This window comes from Musa acuminata, chromosome BXJ2-6 (genome assembly GCF_036884655.1).
Source record: "Musa acuminata AAA Group cultivar baxijiao chromosome BXJ2-6, Cavendish_Baxijiao_AAA, whole genome shotgun sequence".
NCBI lineage: Eukaryota > Viridiplantae > Streptophyta > Magnoliopsida > Zingiberales > Musaceae > Musa > Musa acuminata.
The window spans coordinates 9,208,558-9,229,529 of NC_088343.1; the positions used below are offsets into that span (position 1 = coordinate 9,208,558).

The 20,972-nt window shown below is 39.1% G+C and overlaps 2 protein-coding genes across 2 annotated transcripts; one reads left to right on the plus strand and one right to left on the minus strand.

The window, feature by feature from the left end:
• Positions 1-429: 429 nt before the first annotated feature.
• LOC135614658 (cystathionine gamma-synthase 1, chloroplastic-like) lies at positions 430-5,397 on the plus strand. The gene is made up of 11 exons (XM_065112252.1): positions 430-1,310; positions 1,642-1,745; positions 1,849-1,922; positions 2,006-2,174; positions 3,139-3,198; positions 3,291-3,494; positions 3,568-3,654; positions 3,749-3,856; positions 4,580-4,675; positions 4,757-4,875; positions 5,039-5,397. The coding sequence occupies exons 1-11, from the start codon at positions 809-811 to the stop codon at positions 5,163-5,165; spliced, it is 1,650 nt and encodes a 549-aa protein (XP_064968324.1). The 5' UTR covers positions 430-808; the 3' UTR covers positions 5,166-5,397.
• A 1,054-nt stretch (positions 5,398-6,451) lies between these two features.
• Positions 6,452-15,577, minus strand: LOC103987495 (serine/threonine-protein kinase VIK). The gene is made up of 11 exons (XM_009405818.3): positions 15,146-15,577; positions 13,576-13,650; positions 11,790-11,906; positions 10,347-10,441; positions 9,626-9,746; positions 9,455-9,534; positions 7,632-7,691; positions 7,411-7,532; positions 7,242-7,327; positions 7,042-7,157; positions 6,452-6,727 (listed from the first exon to the last, which is right to left on the minus strand). Exons 1-11 carry the CDS (start codon positions 15,524-15,526, stop codon positions 6,601-6,603), a joined length of 1,380 nt encoding a protein of 459 aa, XP_009404093.2. The 5' UTR covers positions 15,527-15,577; the 3' UTR covers positions 6,452-6,600.
• Positions 15,578-20,972: the final 5,395 nt, after the last annotated feature.

Sequence of the window (20,972 nt, forward strand, 5' to 3'; positions counted from 1 at the left end):
ATGGCGTTTATTGGATCCCCCCTCTGCAACAAATTGTGGGTGTGGATTTTTACTTCGGGATCGATCGACATTGTCGATTCGGACATGGATTTTGGATTTCTCGCAAATCCGAAAATAAATGTAAATCCGATAATGATACTCGTTTTAGATTCATTAAGCCTATCGGATTCATATGCGGATCCTATATGGATCCGATCCCTTCCCAATACGAGCGCTGTTTCATGTCGAGGTGAGAGTTCCACTTTAGATCCCATCATCTGTCGTCTATCCGGGACCGGGTCCATGTTTCTCCACCCATGAAAGCGGACCCGCCCTCGTGAGCCGCGGGGTCCATCGGCAGAGACTTACAGCGCAAGTAGGAAGAACTCTTGGACCGTGATTGGGCCGAGACAGGGGATCCTCATCTCTCTAACCTTTCCATGGAGCCCATTACCATGATGGCCGAGCCTGCAACTGGGCCTTGTGATGATGTACTCCTCCACCAACCAAACTAGTCGGCTACACCACAGCCGTCGCCCGAGAGTTCCACCTATTCTCTACACCAATCAAAATCTCCCTTCCACAATGCGTCCCGCCAAGTTCCCAGCGTGGGTTTGCGAATCCGCTTGGGCGCCTGCTCTACAGGCGAACCGCAAAGATAAAATGGGTGAATAGAATCCACGGCTGGATTCAAATGTTCACGAATCGTAAAGCAATCCAACGGTGAGGAAGGAAATATAATCATCAATCATCGCCGCTTCTATAGAAAGGTAATTTCTTTCTTTCCGATAAATTACCTCTCATTTGTTCTCTTTTAATTTCGTTTCCGATGCGGTCGCCGTCCTCTACGCTCACAATGGCCATCTCCTCCGCCCTCTGCCTCCCGTCGACACCACACTCTAAACCCTACTTCTCTGCCACCGACTGCCGCTCGTCCGACTCCGGCGCTCGGCCACGCATCGAAATGCCCGCCGCCTCTTCCCTCCGCGGTGGCCGCGCCTCTCCCTTGATCCTCCGGTTTCCCCCCAATTTCGTCCGCCAGTTAAGCATCAAGGCGCGCCGGAACTGTTGCAACATAGGGGTCGCGCAGATCGCGGCGGCTTCGTGGTCGAATGACCCTCCGGCCTTCGAGGGTCCACGCTCCGCTGCCTCGTCGGACGCTTCTGCGGTTCCCGAGGCGGCGGGGTCGGATGGTTCAACCCACGTTGGTGGTGGAGTCGATCATAGTGGTGTAGATTTGGGTGTTCCGGGAGTGCAGGATGCGAAAGCCTCTGTCGTTGCAAAGGCCGCAGCGTTATTCAGCTCTGATGGGAGCCTTGCGGTTCATGCTGGTACAGAATCTTCAGTTTGTCATGTCTTGCTTCTCTTTTCTAGCAGATATTAGGTATCTTTTCTGAACGTTAGATCTATGCCTATGCTGAATAATAATCTTATGTATTGATGCTAAAAATTGAGACCTCAATGCTCAGAAACATGAAACTAGAGTACTTAGAACTACCATTTTCTCGTAGATGAATGGTTAATAAAGCCATCGTTTAGTTGAGTAGCTTGGCTACTACTCTTTTTGTGTCTATTGTGAATATACCAATTTGATTTGGTGATCTGGCTTTAGTAAATTGACCATGTAAGATTGTGAAGGTCTCTCTTCATATTATTGTACAGGTGAGAGACTTGGGCGTGGTATAACCACAGATGGCATTACCACCCCGGTTGTTAATACTTCAGCCTACTGGTTCAGCAACTCAGATGAGTTGATCGACTTCAAGGTTTCTGGTTATATTTCAAATATTAGTTGGAACTTGTTTTACCATTTCTTGGGCTCTTTATGAGATTTAATTATTCTATTGCATTGTCATTTTTATTCTGTAGGAAAAAAGACATGCTAGTTTTGAATATGGTCGCTATGGGAACCCAACCACACAGGCATTGGAGGAGAAGATGAGGTGCGCTTTGGTTTTTATGTCTTGGATATCTATTCTGTTTGCTGATCCACACTGTCGTTCAATGCTACTTTATCTTTGAGCAGTGCGCTAGAGAGAGCTGAATCAACCTTGTTTGTTTCATCTGGCATGTATGCCAGTGTAGCTATGTTCTCGGCTTTGGTTCCTGCTGGTGGGCATATTGTGACCACCAATGGCTGTTACAGGAAGACCAGAATTTTCATTGAAAGTGAACTTCCAAAGATGGGAATTTCGGTAACTCCCTAAAATTCTTTATTTTCTATATAAAAGAATGTGGAGCTTGTATGAGATGCTTTTCAGGCTTGCTTTATCATTTTGGCATGGCTGGAAGATGTGCAGTGGTTAAAATATGTTCTATGACATCCATTATTATTTGGTGAAAACTTCCTACAATGACTCTTTTAATCACAAGTGCAAATTTTGGTTGATTTGATAATGATCTCTTGGACCCATTTGTATATTGACCGTATGCTGGGCATTTAATTTTTCGTTAAACACCTTCGGACATAAATGCTCAACATACATATGCATGTGAAGAAACATCATAGTGTCAATAAGCTGGGTTTATCCAATGACCAAACTGTGGTGACCCAAAAGAGTAAAGGCTGAAGGTTTAGGCCCTTAGGCACAGTTAGACTTTTTTTGATGAGTTCTAACCTACTCCTGGCTGGGCACAATTTTATTTCTCCCAGGAACTCCATCATGACTGTTGGTCTGGCATGGCCCAAGATTTGTTTTATTCTGGACTAGTTTTAGATCTAATCTTCAAACTGTAGGCGTACTTCAAACCCAGGTCCAACCCAGCCCATTCTTTCTCTAATTTGCTTTCTTCCCGAGATCACATAGGCCAGCCTTGTGGAGCTTCACTAGAGCCTATTAAATTAATTTCATGTTTAATTCGAACCTAGGCTTAGGTTAGCTTTAGACTGGGTTCAGTTTTGAGTATAAAATAATTGGTCCCAGGACTTCTGAATGAATGAAGGAAATAAGATAATCACTATAGAGTTTAATTGATTATGTCACAGTGATCAAATCTTTGACTCGTACATGTGTGTAGCATTACTAAAAGATATTAGCCTTCTGAATTATTTTTGCTTAACCTTCTTGTCAATGTTCTATTGTATCTCATCATTCGATCTGTTATATATGTCTATGCTGTTTTTTGCATCCTTCTGATTTCAGTATTCTTGAAATGCAGGCAACTGTCATTGATCCTGCTGATACTGAGTCCCTAAAAAGCACATTGGAACAAAATAATGTTTGTAATGCTTCTTCACTTTTGATATAATATATATATTATGTTTATTAATTTCCCTAGTTGGTCTGTTGCTAACAAAATCTTTTGCTCAGGTAACTCTTTTCTTCACAGAATCTCCAACTAATCCATTCCTCAGATGTATTGATATTGAGTTGGTTTCGCGACTTTGCCATAACAATGGTGCATTGGTTTGCATAGATGGCACTTTTGCATCACCTGTTAATCAGAAGGCTTTAGCTTTAGGGGCTGACCTAATATTGCATTCTGCCACAAAATTTATTGCTGGTCACAATGATGTAAGTTAAATGAGGCATGACAAAAGTTTTAATTTTTTTTTGGCATAAATTATAAAATTACTTCCTTTTTTAGGTCATTGGAGGTTGCATTAGTGGTTCTGAGGAGCTAATCTCCAAAATCCGGCTCTATCATAATGTTGTTGGTGGTGTCCTTAATTCTGTAAGTGACTCTCTGCTACCACGCCAATGAGGGAATTGCCAATTTAAACTGTATTGAACGTAACTGCAACTTTGTACAAATTTCCACTGTTCAGAATGCCGCATATATGATCCTCAGAGGTATGAAGACGCTGCATCTGCGTGTACAGAATCAAAATAGTACAGCATTGAGGATGGCCCAACTTTTAGAGGAGCATCCTAAGGTATGTGAAGGAAAACTATATTCCTTTTATTTCTTTTATATATTTTATTTGATGGTAATGGAAGATGATCAGGGTTCCTTTGCTTTATAATAATTCCCACTAATTAAACCACCTGTTGCAACTCCAACCTTCTTACCCTCCAGGCTCGCAGTTGCTTGTGCTCAGATCATGAGTTTTAGTTGTTTAATCTAACTAGTTTTAAGTAGCATTTCTAATGTCGTTTTGGTATATCACAAGAATATTAGTATTATACTGTTCTCTGTTAACAGAAATCATCTGTTTCAACTCTTTATTTCTTGCTCTACTTCATAGAACAACTAATGGACGTCACATTTGAACCTTACCATGCCATTTTAATAGATGGTGGGTGAGGGCGATTGTGCAGGTGCCCAGTTTACCACTGAATAAGGTTATTTAATGATTGTGAAAGTCAGGATATGGTTGTGAAAGTATGGTTTCTACTAGGCTTCTTTTACATGTATAAAAGTAAATAGATAGAAATTTCTGTATCTCGAATCTCCTGGAAGACCTTTCTTTTATTGTGCGTAGATTCCATGTTTAATGTTTATCATGGTTTGGTTCGTGATTTTTATAGTAGCTGTCATTATTTGGTGGAGTGGATTGTAGAAAATAATGTTCAACAATAGAAACACTAATTATTTTTACTGTTTTACGAGTTCTTAGCTATACTTTTTGTTTGAGTTTTAACATAGTTTTTGTTAGATAATCTGTGTCTATTATCCTGGTCTGCCAAGTCATCCAGAACATCACATTGCCAAGCGTCAAATGACTGGTTTTGGTGGCGTGGTCAGTTTTGAGGTGAGGACCATCTTTGGCTCCGTAGCCAGGAGCTATAAATATCTCACACATCTGAACATTACGGTTACATGGGTGATGCAGATAGCTGGTGACTTGAGCACTACCAAGAAGTTTCTTGATTCTTTGAAGATACCTTACATTGCTCCATCATTTGGAGGCTGTGAAAGTATCGTCGATCAACCTGCCATCATGTCTTACTGGTAATTAATTCAGTGAGCAATTAACTATATGTGAGGTTTCTGTTGGCTGAGTACATGTAGAAATAGGTTGTATGTTGAGCATTCTGTGGTTGGAAACCCATTGATTGCTTACTTAATACATAGTCCAAGCATATGAGTTCTGACCTGCATCATCTGTGTGCAGGGACCTCAGCAGACCGGAAAGAACAGCCAAGTATGGGATCAAGGACAACCTGGTTAGGTTCAGTTTTGGGGTCGAGGGTTTTGAGGACTTGAAGGCTGACATCCTTCAGGCCTTGGAGAAGATCTAATGTAGCATGTTCGTTTGTGGTTTGAGTTTGGTGGTGTAAGCTGATCACGCCATGTCTTCTTCCTCCGTGTTATCGTCATGCTATCTAAACAATGACTTGAGTATCTTAGGACAATGAGAACGTAATATCATCTATCTTATTTACATTACTTGAAAAGTCTTGTTATTTAGCTGTCAAATTGTATGTGATGGTTTAAAAGACTTATAGTTAATATTTCATGAATTTCAAAGTATATTGCTTAGGTTTGTTTTCATTTCAAAATAATCCATGAAATGTTTAATTTTATTTTTCACATAACCTCTTCTTTTTTACTTTATTCTTGTCCAGTGTCCCATGTTTTCTACAAGATGATATTATCCTTGTATGATTGGTTGTCATCACCTTCTCTTTTAGGTGGGTATTGTCGATTGTTACCTTCGTCTCACTATGATCGTCTTGAGACGTTAGGAGGCTTAAGATCATGACATCGCAAATCACCCCACCCCACCCCACAGCGATGTTGTCGCTAGTCGACCTTTGCTCCACCACAATCATAGCCCCTACAACCTCCAATAATTAGGGGAGGGAGGTTTCATGTGGTTATTATCGTGGGGATTGTTGTCATGGTGGAGCGGTGGTCAATATAATGATAGTTGTCATCGCAAGATTGATTCTCAAAAGACAATAAAAATGATCATGGTGGACCAAATGTGGCCATGATGAGATGAAAGGCAATCACAGTAGAGCAAAGATGACAGATGATTCTCAAAAGGCGATGAAAGTGATCACAATAATCCATATTACAACGAGATGAAGACGGCTATGAAAGTGATCACAACGACCCATATTACTACGAGATGAAGACAACTGGACGAAAGCCAAGATGGATCATTCTGTGAATAATAATAAAAATTTCAAAATTTTGGAGAATTTATCCTTTTATAAAGTACAGTTTTTTTGGAAAAATATTATAATCGACTTTCTAAACCTTTTCAAGTTCTTAAATTTCTTGTGTTGACCGAGATTTACAGTGTCATGGTTTCTCACTCAGTTTGTTTTGATAAGACCAACATAATTACAGTAGCAATGTAACTTGCAATGATAAAGGGCAATTCTCCATAGAGCAATAGCAATGGAGAACTGATGCAGAAATCAACAGCAATTTATAATCATTTATGCATCCAAGATAAGGAGAGAGAGAGAGAGTGTGTGTGTAAGACCCTGAAAAGGAGGGTTGCTGCAGCCGATGGCAAGCGAGAGTATTAGCAGAGGCGCACGATCGATCAACTCATTGATGAACCGTCATCTGTGAGAGCAGGTAAGATCGAAGCCTTTTTATTGTTCCATAATGAGTGGTGGTGGTACAGAGTTGGGAATTTTCTTTTCCTTTAATTTAACATACAAAACACAATCTAGTATATGAGAACACAAAGATGCATAGCTGGAGAGAGATCGCCTACTGGTTGAAAATGCTCCAATGGTGTTCTTGTGATGCGTTCTCCTTAATCTTTTCGAGCCTCTTGAGAATAACAAGAAAGGAGGGTCTCCTGTTCATATCGGCGGCCCAACATTCATCTGTCAAGCTGCAAAACTCACACACCAAAAAGGATGTTATTTCCTGTCTCTCGAATAATAATAACTCGATGACGATAGTTGGAGTTTCAACTTTCAATTATGTTCTAAACCACGAAATACATTGGTTGAAAGAAAAATAAATCACATTAGAGAAATATTTATAGATGGTTTCCATGCCTATCTGTTTTCTGATTCTTATCGATGAGAATGTAAGATATAGCAAAATTTGGCACCCACTCGGTGGCAATTTTAGCAAAACCACATCAGAAATAAAAAGGGTGCGAGCCAAAGGCAAAGTGACCGCATAGGGAATAATACTTACTCCCTAAGTTCCTGAATGTATCCTTTCGCACGGAACGATGGACGGTTTCCTCCTGCAACAAGCTTGGCAGCTTCATATGGTTCATGATTTGAAAATGGGGGCTCACCTTCGAGCATCTAAGGAAACAATCACGAATTTGTCAAGAACCATTAAGTCAACTAATCATCAGTCACTGAATCACTAATCAGAAAAACACTTACCTCATACAATATCATAGCAAACGAGAACACATCAACTTTCTTATCATATTTCCTATGTTTGAATACTTCAGGAGCCATATATCGATCTGATTCTCACAAAGCAAAACAAAAATCAGCCTAAGTGTTCAAAAGTACTACTTAGCTTAGACAAATTTGGTTCCACACTCACAGCTTCCAGTTTCTCCCGTCATTTTGTACACATCATGTGCGTTTTGGGCTCTGATGAGTTTGCTTAGTCCAAAGTCTCCAACCTTCAAATGATCCGCATTTGAGTTCACCAAAAGGACATTTCTGAAAGTAGAAACAGTAGAGTAAGCTCTAAACAGTCTACATCAAGAACATATATATATATATATATATATATATATATATATTGCCAAGTGAACTAACCTTGGTTTTAGATCTCGGTGTATGATCACATTTGGCTCGTTATGGAGATATGCCATGCCCCTGTCTCATAGGACCAGAAACAACAATAGGAACTACCATATATAAAGTACTGAAAGAAAGTTGTAAGCTCAAACATAGTAGAAAATATATTATTGAGGTACAAAGGGTTATGGCACTCATTGTGACAGAAGTGTGTCAGCATAGCATGGCAGGAACTGTTCTGTGACACGATCAGCAAGGCTATGCTTGCTGCTATTACAACTCAGCTGGCTGGAACACGGATATGCTTTTTTTTCATCGACTAAGTTTGCTAAAACAATCAATATTGCTCATGTTAATACCAAGGTTCGTAATTTCGTATCATACCGGCATATCAAGCTTTGCTCAATACGATATGGTACGGGCATACCGCTCGGTATGTGTGTGTGTGTGTATATATATATATATATATATATATATATATAATATAAAAAATTAAAAAGGAGGCGTATGCTACCTCGACGGCATCGCCTCCTTTTCTTCTCCTCGTCGCGTTAGTCGAGGAGAAGAATACGGTATTCTCCTCATCTACGGCGTTCAGCGAAAACATCGAAGGTCGCAGACGTCTCCAGCCTTCGGCAAAGAAGAAACCGAGCTGCCGCCTCTCCGTTACCTCCTGGATTAGGATCATCAAGGGAGGGCGGCACCGGATTGGGAAGCGTCGAGATTCTCCCGATTCTCCCTCTTCTTTGAGTGCCTTCTCTCTCTTCTCCCTTGACGCTTCTTCTTCCCTCGCCGCAGCCTGGCTAATACCGCCCGATACAGTCCCGTATCGTCCAACACGGGGCTAGACCAACGGTACCGCTTGGTAGCGGACGATTTGCGTACCGGGCGGTATCATTTAGTATTGTAATCCTTGGTTAATACCATATCCTTTCTGTTCATGTGTGTGTGTGTTTGTGTATATATATTATGGTCAATTGTTTTCCTACTTTGTCATGTGTAGTAACACAGTTAAAGGTTCTCTATGTTGGATACATAACTGAAGCAACATCAATGACAGAGGGATTTTGTCTGATGGGCTTTGGAGAGATCAAATTATTACTGAAAGGAACAAACTATGCACATGACATGATGCATCTATCTATTTTCCTTTTTGCTGCATCATTTCATCATGGAAGCTTGAAGAAAGAATTTACCTCTGATAATATATGACCATCCTATCTGTCATTAATAAATCTCCTATCAGAGTATTCTTCAATAGGCGGAGAATTTGCCGCCAAAGGATCAAAGAGAGAGAAAAGAGAAGAATGAACCATTAACAAATGATAATTCGATTGCAATAAAAAATAACAATCTAATATATCTTCTAAGGCTCTGATCCTTCTGTATATATACGCCACTGGTGCGATAACATAATACCATACTCCTAACTCAAACTTATTGCCGTATTGATATGTCACCATAGCCATAACATAATACTACACTCCTAATTGAGCTAAACTTATTCAAAATGCAGACAGTTGGCTTGCCGATCATGTTGGAAACTTGCTTATGGATGAACTGTTTTACTCTAACTTGTACTCTCATCATAAATTCTGCTAGGAACTTTTTTAGTTATGCTTAATAACGAGTAGATTGTTCATTTTGTGAACAAAAAAGGATCCTGCAAAAGCAATTACAAGCAGAGTTCTCAACTAGTAACAAATTATATCCCATAATATGCAGAGGTGTTTATTTGGAATATTAAGTTTCCACCACTAAAGAAAAAAAAAATAAAAGTTATTTAGCTTCAGAAAACATGATAAAAGTTATAGAGACTTGCAAATGAAGATCCTGATTACCTGGCAATATCCAAGGCAAAGTTGATAGCTGTTACTGTACTGAGTGGGCCCTTTTCCTTCAGATGCTGATGAAGATCACCCTGAAATAAGACACAAATAAACCTTGCTTAGACATTTAGATAAGGTTACTTTCATTTGTGAAGAACATGGCTAGGAATATCGTTTTTCAACCCCTCTCAAATACTCTGTGACAAGCATCAATGGTTTCCTTTCTGTTACAGCTCCAAGAAATTGAACGATGTTGGGATGCCGCAGCTTTACTAGCAAATTTACCTCATGCCGGAAATCCTGGCTGAATCATAACATGGTAACTGGTAAGTTGTCTCTCACTGTATTATGCCTTCTGATAAAATGGATATTTAAATGTTGACCAAACCAGAAAAATAAAACAAAAGATCACAAACTGGGCTTGGAAAACAGTTGCCCAAGTGCTTAAACACCAGCAAACACCTATCAAGAATTACACTATGCTTAACAGAATAAATAGGGACAAAAAAATTGTAAACAAAAAACTCACCCAACAAGAGCCTCATTTAATATAAAGAAATCATAGCAAGGAATCCATAAACAGAAAATATAATTATTTATAGGTTCGTTATATCATGAATGATGTAAATGGTCAGGGGATGGCACCATCTCAGTAAGATCGAAGAAGAAGAATAAGTGTCAATACAAAATGAATGATTGTACTCAGAAGTAATTCATAAACAGTTCTCAGATTCTTGTAAGAGACACGATGTTTGATATAAACTTCACACCCAGTAAGGACTAGATCTGCTTAGATAGGTTTTCTTTCCAAGTGTAATTTTTTTCACTGAAGAAAAGGAACTAGTTATACTCTAATAAACAAAGCAATCATAAAAGTTTCCAGAACAAAATAAAACATTCTTACATCACCAATCTGTCATCAGATAAAGATGGAAGAATACGTTTCACAGCCACAGGTGTTCCACGCCAATAAGCTTTTATAATTTCACCAAAAGAACCCTGCAAGTGTGAGCTACATCATTCCATGGATAAGCAACGAGCAAAAACTCAACTAAATTCAGCACCGGAGGCGCTACAAGACCGAATTAAAATTCGAGATAATCTAAAAGATAGCTTGTTGGTCAGAATAACCAGAATATAGCAAGTGAAATAGCAAAACATAGTTGGGAGGAGAGAGAAGAGATAAGAGAGAAAAACGGGTGGGCAGTGGAGGGTTAAGTTTGGCCACACATTCTCAATCAGCTATACAAATCGACCTTCCACATACTTCAGCCGATTCAAGTCTGAAATTCATCACTAAAGATCTTCAATCAGCTTACTTCTGTGATCCATTATAAAATTGGCTATAAATCATCCTTGTCTTAGGCTGGGATGTTTGTTAAGCAGCACAACAGTAAAAATGAATGTGTATTCTGTAAGCAACATACGTGAAGATTTATAGTAAAGAAAAGAACAGCTAGTTATGCCACTAAATCAGCAAGAAATTTCCTCCTTATATCCAATAATAACATTTTTATCACATTAAGCATGCATTTCTTCATTACATGCTATTTAATACTTCAAAATATTCTTTCTGTTCCTCTTTTAAATCATAACATTTGCTTGTCATCTACCATAAAACCTCTATGCTGATAGGCAAGATCTTGATTTTCAGTTACTTTTAGATCACATAATCGTTTTATCTTGCACCATATTGCTAATGGCAAAACTTGCTTAAAGTCACCAAAGATAACATTGTGTATTTGGTGTAAAAAGTTCATATTATATATTCACGAAAACCACAAAGCTAACTAGATCTTATCAAATTGCCTTATTGTAAGAATTAAGTTTTCTAGTTTTACCATATCCACATTCATATCAGATATGAGAAATAAAATTTCAGTACTAGATTGCTTTTAGCATTGGTGTAATAAATATTAAGCATTTACCATTGTTGTCAGCCATGAATCTTGCTACAAATCTACAAATCCATCTCTCAGCTTCAGTAGGCATTTCCAATAAACCACACCAGCATAATAATTAAGTTACAACAATCATGATTCACTGTCCATATGCAATGAATTAGTTGGAACTTGGTCTAGCATATGCGGAGCAACTTTTAACTTCTAAGAATAATCAAGTGTCAACAAACCATAAAATAAGATGCAATCACTGGACAGAAAACAAATTTTGAAGTATTACAAACCATAATTCACTTTCTTATTTTTGAACAGCCTCTGTTATTGTACAGAACTGTTGGCAGAAAAGTTTTCATGATATTGCGAAAAAAATCTGAATACTACATTGAATTAATGGTATTCAACATGAGAGTAATGCAACATTAAATGCCAGCGCATTAGAAGTAAACCTTTCCAATTATTGCTGCTGTGGAAAAATCCAATTCGGATGGGTCAATTTCCCAGTCACACTTGCTAGGAAGAGGGGGTGGAACTGGCTTTGGTTCAAAATGGCTTCCATTTTGACCCTGCAATGTGAACATAGAACATTAACTGTCAGAAGAAACTTCTTAAAAGCCCCATATGCAATGATTAAAATTCAATTAAGTTAGGTAGTGAAGACAGTAACTGTTTTTGATATACAACAAGAAAAGGACCAAATTAAATATTTGATTTAATTTACTATATTAGCTGCAAAATAACTGTCAAGTGTTGGCTGGCATGGAACATATAATAGGCACAGCTCTAACTAAATCCAGGCTGACACAAGCATGCAGGTGGGAAGAGAGAGAGAGAGAGAGAGAAGGCACATGCCAGTTCTATTCAGTGATGTTCTATCAATTTGATTGTCAAGTGATTGACCATTGACACTGATAGGTCTTGAGAGGTCAGACACAGAGAGGACTTTATGGACAGACCCATTTTGTAAGACGGCTTGGTTTGAGCCACTCATTCAACCAGTACAGATGAAGTAGGCTTGAAACCTAGTGACTGGCTACGTGCCTAGCCCATCTTTGCCAGATTGTAGCCAATAATCCAAATACAAGATGCCCAAAAATGAGCATTTTACACATTGTTCCCTCAAGTGATGGTCTGTGTTATTTTCACCAGGCAGCATGATTAGTTACAAGCCTTCTCTTTTCCAACCATCGCACTGATATTTATGATAAAACCAAACCATTTATCAACACTCGTTACAGATGTCAATATTCCTTCATACTCCAGTTATGTCAGAACAAAACATTAATCTGAGCTTGAGTTACAATTGGAGCTTTGAGTCAAATGAAAAGTATGCCTATTTATTTTTGGTCAGTGAAAAAAGAATCTAAGAATCTATGATTCTGCTGGCATGAATTATCATACTGAAAAGGAAATCTTTCCAGTTGTGAGCAGAAACTTCTGATAAAAAATATATATGAAACGGGTTTTATGGACAAAACAAATTGATAAGGAGTGAGGGAGAAAGGCATCTGAAAATCATGAAATTTTCACTAAGAGAAATCTCATCCTAAAACTGACTATCTTGGAGAAGATCCATTTGAAGATAATGTCCTACATAAACTCGGAACATTAGAATAATCACAAAGGACAACAAGTTGACACTGTAGCCCAATGAGCGAAAATTAATATAAAAAAAACTTCGGTATTATGTGTTGTATGGTTAGCTCTTTTGTAAAATAAAAGATTTTATCAGACAGCTTAGATGTGCAACTTTTAAAGTCCTCCACGGTATCATTAATATATAAAAGAAAATTATAAGTATGACTCTGCCAAATGCTATAGTATCCCAAGCTACTATAATAAAGATGGGAGAAGTGATATAGAAAGAAAACTTAAAATGCTACAAACAAGAAAAAGATGTAGCTATTTACAGCATATCACAATGGCAAACCAATGTAGAGGTCAGTCATTGAAATTTTTTTATTCAGCTGAAGATAGACAAGCAGCATAGCTAGGAGCTGCAAGAGTACACTAAAGCCAAATTTAGTTACTCATGCAACTAAGATCATGCATTGAGTATACACAATCCAGAAATAAACAAAACTGCAAAAGAAAAATAAGCAACCAAGGTTATTTTAAGATTTTTGATATATAAAAAAATCTGGAATTCCACAACAAAGATGTATTGAGGTAAACCACTTCAGTGTATTTACTCTGTATAAAAATGGAATCGTGTAGCCACTGCAGTAAACTTACATAGGAAGAACCACCGTATGACTTCAGCAACTCAATCATGCTAGGCTGCTTCGCTCCTTCTGCATCGGCCAATGGCTATCAAGAACAGATAAAAGTTAAGGACCAACCCACCTTAGATAAATTCTTTCATGTATTAAAGAATAATAACCGAAACATGGAACTTTTGTAGAGAAAATAGAAATAATATCATCGGATATCTAATTCAAATACCAAGTGTTACTGTTTAAAACTTGTAGTTTCAATCTATCCCGTGAATGGTCATATAATAAGCCGAGAAGTTTTACAAGAGCAGACCACAAATACGTTATCAGCCTATATTTCCTGTTTGTGTTTAATGTTCTCGCCAATTCCCAATCTGATTATTATTTACTCAACTTCCAAATCTCAAATCCATCAGGCATTCTCTTGAGATGGAGGAGAAAGATACATAGTAATGATCAACTGATGTTGAACACTATCTTCGTCCATGGATATTGTATGCTAAGATTCAAAAATAATAATTGAAAAGTCATCCAGACTTGCTTGAAAGGTTTGCTAATGATAATGCGAGGTCAAACTTCCTGATTGATGCTTGGGATCTATTCATTCCTTACATGTCTAACATTAAAGTAAATGCTGCCAGACACCTTAAATTTCAAATTGCTGTGATGAATGTTCCACCAGTCAGTAAACTGTAGCTTGTCAATCTTGTTTACCTTTATGATGCATTCTCCCGTGAGGAACCTCATCAGGTGGACGAGAAGCTCAAAATGTGTGTTAAACAAATCTCAGGCCCAAATTTCTCTAAACTTCATTATATCTAATACGACCACTACAAGGGCTCCAAACTGGAGAATTATCACACACTTTGAGACCTTAATTTTCTCCTTTTTTAGTATCTCCCGAAACAAATATCTGAATGGTGCTAGTATGAGTTCAATCCTCGAAAATGGCTTGAGAAGAGAAACAAAGAAGAATCATTCTGAGGGTAAAAAAATGAATTAAAAAAACAAAAAAACACATCTTCAAAGTAATAAAAAAAGTATGTCAATGTCCAACACTGTTGAATACCTAACAGAGCCCAACTGCAATCTCAATGCATTTCCATGTCACCTCCGTGGTTATAACATATTACAAAGTTCCTTCAAGTGGCCCTCTCTTTAGTAAATCCACATATTATCATCTTAATTTCACAAAATCTTCACCTACATTTTCTATCATTATCAACCACACTTTTCCTTTTCCTTTTGCCTCGTTGACTAGATTACACACATCATGATTTTCATCTTAACGAATTTCAAGCATGTACAGGACTAACGACTTTTGACTATTAAATTTCAGTAGAATAACAACCTGGACTCTTTTATGAGGTCAAAGAATTGACAATTCATTAACCTAAATTAATCGATTCCATAAACGTCTGTTACAGGGAAGGTGTTGCAATAAGAAGAAGAAGAAGAAGAAAGGATGATGATGATGCTGATTAGCAGCTCAGAAGACAATTATACTACAACTGTTTCATGACTCGAATCATTAATCGCTCCTCACAAAGGAAAGACATCCAGACGCGAAGGGTATAGATGTAGCTCACCGTGTTCTTCCAGCGGTCCTGGGCATTGACGTCGGCGCCGTGGTCGAGGAGGCACTTGGCGACGTCGATCCAGCCATGGAGCGCGGCGACGTGAAGCGGCGTCCGGGAGTCGTAGTCGCGGGCGTTAACGAGGCCGCGGTCCTCCTGGAGGAGCTTCCGGACGGCGGCTACGTCGTTCTGGTGGGTGTGCCAGAGGATCAGCGACGTCTGGCTCACCCGCGCCTTGTCGCGCTGCTTTCCCCCTACCGGCCCCGCGCGCGGCGGCGACGACGCCCCGGAGGACGACCCGGACGAGGCGCCCTCGCCCCCGCCGGTGGCGTACCCCTCCTTGCTGTCGCCACTCATCGCCTCGGAGGAGCCGCCGATGCCGTTGCGATCCATCTCGACCTTATTATTTGGGGAAAACACGATCTGGCCCTCCAATTTGGAAGAAGACAGACACCCCCCTTCTTTTTCTATTTATTATTATTATTTTCTCTTCCTTTGTTTTGGAGTTTTTCGCATCTGCTCCCATAAAATGTCCAAAATTACATTTCTCTATTTCAGGCATTTTGCACATGAGCCCCTGTAAACCTCTATATTCGCATCTACTTGACTCTAGATGAAGGGTCAGTGCTCTGTCACCCCCAACATCTCACCCTCATGACTACCTGCTCTGTGATTGGAGGCAGGGACGGGTGAAGTTCGAAGTATACATCTTTCTGCGTGGGTAAACGAACGCACTATTTCTTGAAAGAAATATCTTTCATTGTAAAAATTCTTTTAAATAATAAAAAAATAAATAAAAAATAAAAGCAATTATTTAGCTTAATTCATAGCACAACGAGATGAATTCCATGGTAAGATATTCTATCGAAATTAAACATCTTAATTTTAGGAAATATAATAAGAAAAGGATGCCATCACAAACAGTCGGAAGAGAATATTCTTAAATACTGGGGGGTTTCTTTGAGAATATTTGTTACTAATTTTATGAATTATTTTAAATATTATAATCGGAGAAAGTTAGAATCTGCTTCGGATTGTGCCTTGAAAAGTCGCGGCTCGACCTGAATCGGACCCACAAACCGACTCGGTGTCGCTTCGTGGGCCCCAAGTATGTGCCCGTCCTGCGGGAGCTAGCGACCAGGGTAAGTGAGCCTTTTCATTGGTAGGAAACGGTGAATCATTACAGGAGCCCACAATACCGAGCAATGGATGGGGAGATTGATACGTAAGATGATGCACATGAGACACGGGATCCGTCGATATGTCGGCAGCCACCTTGATGTGCCGATCAAGAAAGCTACGTGATTCGGAGACTCCGTTAAGTCGACTATTATACTTCACTGGCACTATTAAAAGCCGACATGAGCGATGGATGGCTCATAAATACGCACGCACCAATGTTGCCTAATTAAAGGCAATGCCCAACTTAGTGATCACTAACCCACATTATCTATCCATACCATCCGCTAATTGTCTTAGTGCGTCTCTCTCTTTCTCTCTCTCTCTCTCTCTCTCTCTCTCTCTTATATATATATATATATATATATATAAAGTATTTTTTGGTATTAACATATATGTATATATACACCTACAAATCTCAAACATGTGTATCAGTATAATTAATCTTGGTAAGTTAATCGTTGAAATAATGATATTAAAACTAAAATTGACATTATTATCCATTTAAGGAATATTGAAAACAAAAAATCTGATGGAAGTACTAAAAATGATTTATTTTAATAATAAAATAGTAATAGTAAACTAAGAAAGATTTTAATGTTTTAAAACAAAAAAATGTAAATTTTTGGTGGGATTTATCTGTAATACCAAAATATGGAGGGGCCAAAAATAGTTACTCCAAGCTTAAGAGGATAATGAAAACGAGAGAATTACGACTTCTAAGTAAAATTGATAATAGAGTGATAAATTAGATCCTCTTTTTCATTTTATATGTATCTCTCTCTCTCTCCCTCTCTCTGATTCTTGAATTATTTCCGACCACTGTAAGATCTCGTCTAAGACGAAATAGCTTCTCTGGTGGGTGAAGCATAATCCGCTTGTAGAGTTGACACTAGAAAAGCAACTTTTGTGAGTCTGTCTACTTTAGACTTCATCCTCTTCCTCAAAACCTACGCTTTCTTTTGGTTGAGATGCACTGTGTGGGAGTGGGTGATGGGCTCTCCCACGCATGCACAAGTAGGTAAAGCGTATGCATGCGTGCATGTGAAGCAAAGAATCTCATCATCTCATAGCCCTCCTTTTTCTTTTTTTTTCTTTTCCTCTCTCTCTCTCTCTCTCTCTATTCTTTGTGAGTTTGTCCGTAAGTTGAGCACCGAAAATATGTAGAAAAGAAATATAAAAGGAAAATGTTCACGCATAGATGGTAATCGTTGATCAACTACAAAAAGTATAGGTCTTTTACGATGACTCCTTCTCGTTGACACGGAGGGTTAGCATGACGATCTTATACAGAGACCCTGTTGGGATAGATGGATCACCTCCTGATCATATTTTTGGATGACGTCGAAGGTCCTGCACAACAAGTATATGTTGGGAGTGTCCCAACTAGACTCATTCGATGCTTAAGTTAGTGAGATGAATACGAAGATTAACAATGTAAGTAAGAGAATAAATAGCTCTTGCCCACTTGCTTCTATTTTACTCAAGACTCCGCTTTTATACTTGAGTGTTTGGTGGTGTGAACAGGTGCTCATGAGGCCCCCCTTTATCCTACATGGTGAAGGTATTTGATGGGGTTGATTGGCCAACGTATGCTCCCAAGGGCATCGATTGGGGCGGATTGTCGAGGCGGCTTCTCCAGCCAGACCCCCTAGTTTTTTTGGGTTAGGCAAGACGTGGTCTCTTTGCTGATTATTCGAAAGGGAAGGCTCGTCATGTCGGGCCATATCACCGGTCATTAATAAGAGGGCATGGTTCTCTTATTGACTATGGTGCCAGGAAAAAGTCTCGTGGGCCCATTTTGGGAGGTTGGGACAGGCATCGTGACCTTATGTTAATCATTGCAGGGAATAGGTGGCTTGTGCTCATGTGTTGCTTCGCTGGCCTATGTGACGGGGGGAGCTGATAGTGTAAGGATTATCTCTATCAAAAATAATTTGAATCACCATAAAAAAGAGATTTTAATTTTGACAAATATTTTGTTCGTTTGTTTTCTTCGTAAAACAAATTGAGAGTATATTCAATAAAATTCATCACATCACATGTTTAAGTCGATTTGATATTATGAATATTCAACTAAATGATGAGTCTATTGTAGAATAAATTATTTGAGATAATTCAAGTCCCGATGAATGAAATTGAGGTGATTTTTTATTATGAGATATAGCATCATTATATTTGAAACCTTCCTATGATATTAGATACCATCGTATGACATCGACATCGAAGAACATGACATAACAAATAAGTGTCCAAGTCTTATTAACGTTTATTAAGTGTCGGAATATTCTTGCTAGATAAGCCTCCAACATAAGTTTCTTATGTGACTTGCAGGACTAAACGTCCCCAAAGTCACATCCGGAATCCTCAGCTTAGGAGTTTTCACATCATGATCGGCATTTCAAGATTCTAATGCCACAAGGTTACGAAAGAAGGGTCATGTCCAACTGGTTCTATTCATGACCAAATTAGACACTAATATTTATAATATATTTATTTATAACAAAGTAATAATATAAGGGTTTTATTTATTTATTTTAGTAATAAGTATTACGATGTATCTATTTTTATGATAGATTTTTTATTTTTATTTTTGGGTGAGAACACGTTTGAACTTGACAGTTACCATTTCGCCAAGTTACTTGAAACTTGAACTTCTACTCATCATATCAGGACAAAGACATGCACCTTTTACTTTTTTTTTTTTTTTTGTCTTCCTTCACAAACATAAGATCAGGAGTTTATTTAGGAATCGGAATTGAATTGCCCGAGGTCGAATCAATAAATCATCAAATCGAGATGATTACGTATTATCCTTAATATTTAGACTTCCTTAGACTTCAATTTAAAAAATTTATATTGAAATCTCTACGGTTATAAAAGTAAAATATTTAATTCTATTTATCGTAATGCTATCGACTTTATTGACGGAAGATACAACACGTGATAGTGCATGCACGAATGACACAAAAACGATGGGCAAAAAGATAATTACAATGGTGGTGACGGAGGGTGACATCGTGGGTGATTGTTGTAATAGTGATTGACGAGAACAACACGGTGGTCGACCTTGCCGATGTCAATCCAAACATCAATAACAAGGAGGAAGAGGAGGCAGAGCGATGAGGTAGCTACATCAGTGCCGCATCGCTCTACTTCCTTTTCTTCCTCTAATGATGCTTTGCATACGTGTCGACACCGAAGGAGAAAGAGGAGACAGGTGATGCATCTACGTTGCTGATGATGAAAGGGGAGAAGGAAGAGGAGGCGTAGGTGAGGTAGAGTGATGCAGCACCGGAGGATGAAGAGGAGGCAGATGAGGCATCTGTGTTGACGCTGCACCACTCTGCCTCATCTTCCTCTGACGTTGACACATATGCAGAGCGATGCCAGAGAAGGAAGAGGAGGCATGTGAGGTATCTACATTAACACTACATCGCTTTGCCTCCTCTTTCTTCTCCCTCCTCACATTGATGACACAGATGCTTCACCTACCTTCTCTTCCTCTTCTAATGTTGATGTAGATGTAAACCGACATCGAAGGAGGAAGATGAGGCAAAGCAGTGTGGCACCAATGTAGATGCCTCATCTACCTCATCTTCTTCCTCCGATGTCAATGCAGTTGTAGAGCGATGTCGGAGGAGAAAGAGGAGATAGAACGATGCAGCGTTAACACAGATGCCTCACTACTCTACCTCCTCTTCCTCCTCCGACGTCGATGTAAATTCAAAGTGATGCTCGAGGAGGAAGATGAGAGAAGTGAGGCATCTGCATCAGCGCTATAGGAGGAAGAGGAGGCAAGTGAGACATAGCAGTGTGACAGCATTATAGATGCCTCGCTTCCCTCCTCTTCCTCCTCAGACATTGCACTGCTCTACCTCACCTGTCTCCTCTTCCTCCTCCCTCCTCTTCGTCGACGATGCAGATACCTCACTTGTCTTCCGCCGATGCCAATGTAGATGTAGAGCGACGCTGGAGGAGGAAGACAAGATAGAGCGCTATGGTGTTGACGCAGATGCCTCACCGCTCTGTCTCCTCTTCCTCTTTGTCATCAATATTCAAATCGACATCGATAAGATCGACCATTGCGTCGTTCTCGTCCACGACTACCACAACAACTATCCATGATACCACCAATCGTCATCATCATTGAAATTATCTTTTTACTTATGCTTATCTTCTATTGATATTATGATAAATAAAATTAAATATTTTATCTTTATAATTATATAGATTTCAATGTAAATTTTTAAGTTTAAAAATCAAGATACTAAATATGTGCGGATAATATGCAATTAGCTCCGTGAACCGAACCGTTGCAAGGACTACCACCATTCACGTGCACAGAAAGCTGGGAATCTTCACAGCAAGCACCATCAACCGTAAGGAAGTCAAAGAGTTGCATGCCCCTCTCACAATCCAATCTAGATTTGGAGGATAGATATGAGGAACCAACATGTCTTCCTTCGCCCACGAAAGAAAAGGACAGCAAGTGGAGAGAAATCTAACCCTCTCACCTTTCTCTTTTTTACTGATTCCATTGAGTCATTTGTACAAGCACCATCCATGCACATGAATCTCGCACGCACTGCTTCCCTCCTCCAACAACAAGAATCCAAGCTCGGGTAGGCTTCGTAATCCAGATCGAGATCCAAGAACA